The sequence below is a fragment of the Solanum pennellii genome, chromosome 9, assembly GCF_001406875.1.
Source record: "Solanum pennellii chromosome 9, SPENNV200".
In the NCBI taxonomy this organism is placed as follows: domain Eukaryota; kingdom Viridiplantae; phylum Streptophyta; class Magnoliopsida; order Solanales; family Solanaceae; genus Solanum; species Solanum pennellii.
Genome location: NC_028645.1, coordinates 71,573,883 through 71,583,493, shown reverse-complemented (window position 1 = coordinate 71,583,493; position 9,611 = coordinate 71,573,883). Strand labels below are relative to the sequence as shown.

At 35.4% G+C, this 9,611-nt stretch overlaps 1 protein-coding gene across 2 annotated transcripts in view; it reads right to left on the bottom strand.

Annotated features, from left to right (window-relative positions):
* LOC107031366 (ABC transporter C family member 5) overlaps positions 1 to 8,434 on the bottom strand; it is an 11,882-nt gene extending 3,448 nt beyond the window's left edge. Inside the window, exons 1-7 of one of the 2 annotated variants that reach the window (XM_015232700.2) lie at positions 8,242 to 8,434; positions 5,815 to 8,100; positions 5,372 to 5,692; positions 5,204 to 5,290; positions 3,366 to 4,061; positions 3,053 to 3,217; positions 305 to 599 (exon numbers count right to left, since the gene is read on the bottom strand). In XM_015232700.2, the coding sequence (XP_015088186.1) occupies positions 305 to 599; positions 3,053 to 3,217; positions 3,366 to 4,061; positions 5,204 to 5,290; positions 5,372 to 5,692; positions 5,815 to 7,914 (3,664 nt within the window). In that variant the 5' untranslated portion in view covers positions 7,915 to 8,100; positions 8,242 to 8,434. Of the gene's footprint in view, positions 1 to 304; positions 600 to 3,052; positions 3,218 to 3,365; positions 4,062 to 5,203; positions 5,291 to 5,371; positions 5,693 to 5,814 lie in introns of both variants that reach the window. The other variant, XM_015232701.2, reaches the window with a different exon arrangement.
* Between the last annotated feature and the right edge of the window lie 1,177 nt (positions 8,435 to 9,611).

Sequence of the window (9,611 nt, the reverse complement as noted above, 5' to 3'; positions counted from 1 at the left end):
TCCTTTTTTCCTGATAAGTAGTTCCAACATCCTTGTAAGACGTGAATCATAATTAGTGTCTGAATAAGGTGACAGCACTCAAATTTCTACCTTCTCATTTAGAATTGATTGACCTGAGTTACATTCTTCTCGATGTTTATGAATTGCTTGTTGATAATTATGGGGTTAAAATGCACAAAAAATCAAAATTATTATCAACTCGAATATTCATCAACTAATCAAGACTTGAAGCAAGATTTTCATCAGATTGGCAAAGATAAAGTACTTACTAGGACATTACATGGAATAAATATAATGTACTTACTAGGATCTATGCTCCCATGAGGAAAGCTCACAAGTAAAACCATGCAGAAAGCAAAGACAAATGTAGAGAGCAACTCCATGCGTAGGCAAAGCCATTCGATTGCTGCAAGACTGCAGAAGAATGGTCGAGCAAAGCAATCCAAGAGATAAAGGTTCCTCTTCATAAATCTCTTTTCTTGTCCAAAACCTCTGATTGTTGCAGCTCCAGCAATAGACTCAGCAAAAAGATGAATGATTGGAGATTTTTGGATGCTAACAATGCGAACTAGTTCCCTTGATGAAGCCATATAGTATTTCTGCACAGATTTTACCACAAATACTTTTACCCTTGCCCTTTTTATGCACAAATGAAATGAAGTACAAGAAAACTCATTAAAAATAATCAGTTGAAAACTGGACGACGCAGAATGAGAGTCCATAACTTGCATGTATGAACGATTTCAACTTCTGCAGGGTATTGGTGGCTAGTAATGGAAAATGAAAAGAACAAAATATATTTTGCCAGTAATACTCTAGCAGATGGTTCAAGTTGTGCTAAAACTAGAAAAGCAGTCCTTAAAACTCCAATTATGCACCACCAAATGTCCTCGTTTACTTTAGCTACCCAACTAGATAGTAACAGCAGGAAAATATTCTTATATGACATTTTGCAAGGAATTGCAAGACCATTTTCATGAGCAGCAAAGTTATCTTTAGAGAATGAAATATATTCTAAAAGGGCAAACTAGAAAGTAAGCATTCTTATGTTGGTGGAAGCAAGTATACAGAGATGGAATTAATGGGATTCTAGCACCCTAAAGGACATATATGCTTTTCCAAATCGGGGTCAAATATAGTTTGTTGATGAAACATTTTCAGCACTAAAAGAGTCACAAAAACCCCCAAAACAAAATTTCTTCAAGAGAATGCTCCACATGAAAGATTATTTCCTTTCTTTGATAACCAAGGATTAGATGTTATTGATTCATGTTTACACAAATTACTACTACTTATAATAAGGAATAACAGTATTTTGCCGATTTTTGTACTGGATCTTTTGATGCATGTATTTTTTTCCTTTGGGGCAGAAAGCCACAAAAGATTTGTTTAATTCCTTTCATGTCCCAGGAGAGATCTAGTGCTTTATCTTTTCATAAAGCAGGCCCAGTAACTTCTCATTTCTCACTTAGTTCTCATGACTCGCGAGATGTTTAAAGTGTGAGCCCTTGTGAGCTTTTCGTTGCACGACATACCTCTCAATTGGCAGTCTTTTGAAGTCATTATACTTCTTGTTTCTGTTTTTATGTTTGTTTTGTTCTCTTTAATAGAGTTGTTAAAAAAAATACAACTATAACCAACCAACCTTGCATAAGAAACATAAAATCAGTCGACCAACTTTTAGTAGAACTAAGATGTAAAAATTGTTATATTAGAGTAAATTTGTAAAGGTCCAACAATTTAAAGATATTAATACAGATTGAAAAATAATATACTCCCTCCTTTTCAATTTGTTTGGCTGGTTTTGACTTGACACTGGGTTTACGGAAGTAAAGAAGACTTATGAAACTTGTGGTCTTAAACTAAAGATGTGTAGAATGTACCAAAATGTCCTTTTGACCTTGTCATATTAAACATGCCATGTGAAAAAGATGGAATTAAAAAGTTGCCAAAAAACGAAAACATGCATTATTTTTGAAATGGACTAGAAAGGGGAAGTAAGATAAACAAATTGAAACAGACTTGTAAGGAAAGTAAGACAACAAATTGAAACAGTAGAATTAAATTAGAATGATCAAAGCTTTTTAAAAAGGTAAATGAAACATCCTTTGCGAAAATGAGACACCAATGTCCATATATTATTCAAAATATATGGATTTAAAAGGAAAGTAAGACAACAAATTGAAACGGTGGAAGTAAATTAGAATGATCAAAGCTTTTTAAAAGGTAAATGAGACATCCTTTACGAAAATGAGACGCCAATGTCCATATATTATTCAAAATATCTGAAACAAGAAGTGGAAATAAAGATCAATTTACTGTTATTACACTTCTTATCAAGAAAAAGTAACTCTCCATCTAATTTTTAAGGAAGACTAGAAAGTTAAAAGAAAAAATTCAACCGTAAGAAGATACTTAATTGTAAAATAGTTAAAATAGTTTGCTGGTCTAACATCTAAAAGAGAAAATTCCTTAACTAATTTACAGAAAATGAGAGGTAATAAATATAAGAAACAATATCTAATAACTCTTCGGGTATTCCATATAATCTATCTTTTTTTTCAATTATCATATGAATATTGAACTTTTCTCTAATATAATATAAAAGTTGTCAAATATATGTGAAGATATAATTATAAACAACTTGATAAGATTGAATTTCCAATCTTTAACTAGAACTTCAAATTATAATATGTTTGAAACTCTTGCACGAAACACTTAACAAAACACAACCTTTTATCTTAAATACTAATGAGATGTCGCGCATGTGTCTAGTGAATATTAGAATTATTAAAGTATCTCACCAATACCTTCCTTGTCAAAGAACCTCAAATTGAGCCAAAGATGTTGTACTTTTACATTGTATTTGTCGATGGAAGAAAACTTTTAGGATGAACTAGCACATTAAAGGTAAGTAAATATGAGTGAGTGAGACAGAGAGGAAAAACAGATTGTATCACTCGATAATCTTGTGAGTTTTTGATGTATAAACTACGCAAAGGATTTGCAGAGCTCATGCTTAAATCTAAAAATGGTCTGTCCCGTCAGTTACCTGCATCCATAGGCAAGCAATCGCCATTGGGATGACAAGTAGTAACACTTGCCAGGTAACTGTTGTCATGACACCAACAATACCAATAAGCTGAATTGTAGTTGAAGCAAAGCCGCCAAGTCTGAAAGGAATATCAAGATCAACCACACTTTGATCAATTGACACCTGGTAAATCATAAGAATCCCTTAGAACAATTGCTCTACCCAAAAAATAGGGCAATAAAGAAGGCAGAGAGGGAGAATCATGGAAAAATCAAGTACGCAGAGGATTGCATAAAAATGAATGTTAAGCAATAACAATACTTGGACATACGCGATTCAATATCCTCCCTGCTGGTGTGGAGTCGAAGAAAGACATTGGAGCCCTAAAGATTGTTCTCAGCATTTTCAAAAATAATTTTTGTGCAGCCTCTAGACCAAATGTAGCAACCAGGACTGCCCTAATAAAGATAAACCATGAGCTTCCAAAAGCAAGGGCCATATAAACACCAAGAAGTACCACACTAGTCGTCCTAGGACTGTCCCCTGGAGTTTGTGGATTTGCCCAAGCCATCCACCAATTACTAGCTATTTGGAGCACCTGAAATAGTGTCTGTGCAAGAATGATAAGCGGAATCAACAATCCCTTATAAGCAGCCGCCATATATGACAGATAAACTTTCATGCTAACTTTTCCCCTCTCCCGTTCCTCTTCCTGAACAAGCTGCTTTTTTCTCAATCTTTTAGCTTTCTTTTTCTCTTTGATTGCCTTCTGATCAGCAGCCGAGACACCTTCTTGTACTTCTTTTGCAAGACTGTCAATACTCTTTTCGACTGAATCACATATTTTAGTCACTAAAGCAGAATCATCAGGCGAAGGATCTTTATCCGATTCTTCAAGAGATTGGTTCGAAAAATCCATAGCTTCAATTGCTTCATGATGAGCTGAAACCAAAGCATTGAAGTCAGTCCCTGCTTGCAGAAGTTCATCATACTTTCCACATTGACAGATACGACCTTCCTTCAGGACCTGTGAAAGGAAGCTAAAAAGTCATTTGGGAATTAATGGTGCCCCAATACTGATTAAAAAGGATGTTGACAGGTCAAGTTTGATGGCTACTCCTCCTTCACTTTAGAATGTAAAAAGGAAAGGCCCGAGTGTAAAGCCTTTTCAGATTGTAGTATATTTAGATCTTATATCTTGAATGGTTAAAAACATAACATACTATTCTAGATATTTCCAGCGCACTACCACTTATCAGAAACAGTTGTGAGAAATCACACACGAGAATTAGTTTAGGCTTTATTTTCGTTTTTACAGAACTTTTAATCCCTTTTTTTGAAAAGAACTTCCTGCTCTGTTGGTGCTGGAACTACAAAATCATCTGAAACAACGTTGTCAAAGGCTCATAAAGCGTGCTGGAGACTTGACACTCAAAGAAGCTCAGGGAGGACGCAACACCCAGCTTAAGTTGAGCTTCAGAGTAGACATGGCACTAAGGACTAAGCAGTGTGTGTTATTGCAGAAGTGTAAGCCTCTTTAGACCTGTGAAACGAAGCTAAAAGCACAGGTAAATCTCCAACCATACTGCTCCATTTTATAATTTGTTCCTCAAGCTCCACAAACACTACTTCTTGATCTTGACAATTCATATTTTAGAACAGCCAAAACTTACAAGCAAAGCCATTTTTCCTTGCAGTTGTATTTATGCTACAACATTCTTCAAATTTCAAAGAAGAAGAAAATACACACAATTCAACTTAGAAGCTGAATGATCTATATACCATGCTATTAGTACAAGCATAGATAATAAAAGATCACCTTTTCTGAACTATTACCATACCTCAACTTTCATCTCGCTTTTAAACTGAGAACAACATACCCATTACCCAGTGTAATCACACAAGTGAGGTCTTGGGACACTGGTGTGTACGCAGCCTTATCCTCTACCTTGTGAAGGTAGAGAGGCTGTTTTTGATAGACCAGACTCAAGTAACTTTTGAACTGAGCATATTAGTATAAGATCCATGATGAAAGGACAAAATGAGGATACACATGACAAAACAATGATGGTAGTTTCAATAGAGGCCTTCAAGCTATAGAGGAACATTTTGCACACAATTGGACAGGACAAGGAGGAGTATTAGATAGTGAAAGAATACATCACCTACCAATATCACATCAGCAGCTGGCAAAAATTCAACCTGGTGTGTAACAAAAACCACTGTTTTTGTTGCTAGTGCTGTTAGTATGTACTCCTGCAGAAAAATAATTGCACATTCAGCAAATTTCCTTCTATATTGAGCAGTAGAAATGATTAAGCAACACCTATGCATAACCTTAAATAAGTCTGACCCAGTGTGTGCATCAACGGCACTAAACGGATCATCTAGTAAATAAATATCAGCGTCCTGATAGAGCGCCCTTGCAAGTTGCACACGTTGCTTTTGACCACCACTAAGATTTATGCCTCTATCACCAATAATAGTCTGATCTCCATGAGAGAAAAGCTCGAAGTCCTTTTTCAGAGAACAAGCATGAATCACGGCCTTATATTTTGCCTTATCCATTGGGCTACCGAAAAGGACATTATCTTCTATGGTCCCAGATTGTATCCAAGCTGACTGTGAGACATAAGCAGCATTTCCACATATTCTAACCTAACACAAATATAAAGTTAAAAGCACAACAAAAGAATGCTGATTAGAGCTTCTCCTGTATACCAAGATTAGATATTTTGAAAATCTAAAGAAAAAGTGAGAAAATCTTTAATTTGACTTACTTCACCAGAGATTCTGGGAATCTCACCAAGGATGCAAGAAAGGAAGCTTGATTTCCCTGAGCCAACCACACCACAGACAGCAACACGCATGCCCTTTTCAACCTTTAGTTGTATGCCTGCCAATGTTGGAGTTGGAGAAGATGGATCCCAGCAAAATTCACTGTCTTTAATTTCTATTGCCACATTTGTGGTGTCCCGAGGCAGCACAATGGTTGCATCTTGCTGCAATTCTTCCTCTTGCAGAAATCCAGCAATCCGATCGAGGGATACTTTTGTCTGAGCCATCATTGACACCAAGTCAGGAAAATTCCTAAGTGGTTCTTGGAGGATCCTGAAAGTCGCCAAAGCAGAAAGAACACTTCCTGCGGTAAGCTGGCCACCCAATAGTATGCAAGTGCCAAAGGTAACAGCTGAAACAAATATTGGGGAGCTCCAGAAAATGAAGGTGATGAAAGCTTGAGAGTACAGAGCTTTTCGAAGATACTTGAACTCCACATTCCGCATGTCCTCTAGCATTACTCTATACCTATCCTCCCATGCTTGCAACTTGAGAATCCTCATGTTCCTGAGGCACTCAGAAGTCTTTCTCATCCTATCGTCCTTGGCACCCATTAATTTATCTTGGTAGTCTTCTTGAATCCGAGCTAATGGAACGGTTGCAACAATGGATATAATGGTGGCAACTAAAGTAGCCACAGATGCAATACCAACATTTTTATACAAAATAGCAAGAGCCAGAATGATTTGAAGAGGCAGCATCCATATATCATGAAGATACCATGAGTAGTCCCCTACTCTCTGAACATCCACTGCCATGTAATTAACAATCTCTCCGCTAGAGTGGCTTTGCCTCGCGGAACTTGAGAGCCTCAGTCCCTTGCGATATACCATTGCAGTGAGAGCTGATCTCACATGCATGCCCAAAATGTCAACCCCAAGATACCACTGCCGGGTCGTTAAGGTCTCAACTAACTTCGCTGTGAAGAATATTCCAGCCAAAATGTATCCCTCATGAGGAAACGTCTCCACTCCTGCTAGGTAATCCACGAAGTAACTGATCAAGTATGGGCCCACATAAGAAACACAAGTGTTCAATCCTGCAAAAACTGCATTGCAGGCAGCCTCCTTCCAGAAAGACTTAAGAATGGCCCAAGCTAAAGAAGGCTGCTCTGAAGGATCTTCAGCCTTCAATTTTTCCCAATTTGCATTTAGAACCTTGTAATTAGTCTTAGAACGATCTCGTTGAGCAAGAAGTGGAATGTCTTTTAGCTCAAGAGGCCTCTTTGCGCCTACTGAAAGAAGTGGGTTTAACCAAGAAAGAGTAGCTAAACTGATAAGTCCCGCATCACTGTAAGGAGTAACTTTAAGACATGCCGGTTCTTCTTCAGGGAGCAACGGCTCCTGAAGATCAGAATTTCTAGTTACTTCTATACCAGTGACACCTCTAATAGCAACAAAACAGAGAAAGGCAAGAGAAGGTGTAACAGCAAGATTTGCAAAGACATGAGAATTTAAATGGCTTGAGCCTTCTATTGCCAATTCTCTACTATCAGAGTACGAAGTACACAAACAAATGACAAAAGACACCACCCACCATACCCTTGACAACAATGAGAATTTTGAACTGCCTTTATACTTACAGTAAAGAGCTTTAAAGCTCAAGACAATCCAAGCCAACGTCTGAATTACAGGAAAGAGTAACAAAGTCCAATTCACGCTACTCCCTTGCGTAGCCTTTCTTACCAAACCAACCCCATCATAAACCAACACCACAACATGCACAAACAAGACATAGAAGCTACACAAAACTGAAGCTTTAAACGCTCTACCTATCTCAATGCTCTGAATTTCCACATCACCTCTCCTCCTACCAGGTACTGAATTACCATCCGAATCATCCTTCCGAAATCGAACCCGACCCACACACAGATATATCTGCTTCGCCGATACAATAAACAGAAACACAAGAAACAACGTCAAGTTGACACATATGGACGATAACTCCAAGAAACTAAGTCCTTGAAAAGCGGTGGATAGTGAGAATAGGCTTGTTTGATGAGAAATTGTAGCTGTATCAAACCATAGATTGATACCCATCATGGGAAGTACCAATCTTACACTGTAAATGAGTAAGTAAATCAATTTCTTGAAGATGGGTGTTGGTAATACTACTCTTATTATATTTTAAGAAGCAATATAGATTGAATCTGGCAAAAGGGTATTTCACCATCTGGACATGAATGTGGTGTCCATACCGCATAAATTATGACAAGTAACCCCAGGAATCTGCAGACACATAACAGATGAAGACAAATTGATATTGCATCACAAAACCCAACAACACACAGTATGTGTATATGGTATTTGGGAAGGTGACAAATTGAAAATCAGAAATGAAAGGGGTTACATAAAATCCAAAAATCTGACCTGGGTTTTTGTTATCTTCTTGAGAAGATGAATCGTTTATCGAGCCCCTAGAGATTGTCGAGGTAAATTGTTCAAAGGATAACTCTGTAGCTACTAAACACACAGAGAAAAGTAGCTACAAAAATACACACTCTTGTGGGTTAGTGACTTTAGTTTTTTTTTTATAGACAGAGAAACACACAGAGAAACACAGATCCACCATACTCTGTCATGATTTATATATAAGTATAATTATCATCGAAGAATATGATACAGTAAATAAAAACTATAATATATAATATGAATTTAAAATAATTGAACGTGATAGGATATTCAACTTGGTTTATAATTATATTTATGTTCTTTAATTTTGAATGTGCATAAGTTGACATTCAAATGCGTATAAAGTTGAACAAATAGACACGCATGTTCTACAAGTCATTTAACATGTCATTTTTTGTCGTACGTAATATCTTACGTGTATTGTGTCATATAGAATTCATGTGTTTATTTATTAAAAAGTCAAATAATTAAATATTTATTTGTGCATTATAAAAGTTGAAGATCAAATTTAAAATTTAATATATGTATTATGCCTATAACAAAATATGGTTGGAATTATTATAGTTGTGAAGTGTTGATGAGTTTGAGTTCGCATAGGACTCTTTATGATTTTGAATAAAAACAAACAAAACAATCACACCTCTTTTTTATCATTAATGTAAAATATAATATAAAGTATTATTTGTGATTTTTTTTTTTTTTTATAAATGAGATTAAAAATACTAGGTTTGTCATGAAGAGGTAGGGTCATTATTTATTCCAATGAAGCAGAGAGGAGAATAATGGTAGCTCTGATTTGGATGAATATTTAATATACAACTCTAGATCATACTAATGATTTATTATAAACAAAAATTAAAGATTAGGTTTTTTAAAAATAAATAAATAAATTATGTTGAGATGTTAGGAAAGTACACATGAATTTGTTGAGATTTCTTAGGTAAGATTTAAAAAGAAAAAAAAAATTATTTTAATCTGATATTTAATATCTATAACTCAATTATATCTGAATTCACGTTAAAAAATTTTATATTTTTTTATTTGCAATTCATAGCTAAAAAGCCTCAAACACCAGACATTGTCATTTTCCTTTTGTTTGTTTATTGCTCACATCGTCGTCATTCCACCCACAAAAAATAACACTATTTTCACTTGTTAATTATTATTATAAATATAATTGCTACTCGAATTGTAAGGATCTATTTGGTCATTAAAAAAATTAAAAAATCAATATTTGTTTAAACAATTTAAATATAATTTAAAATAATATATAAAACCTTTATATGTACAACTCAATATCATGTTTTTATTTTTTCATCTTCTTATAT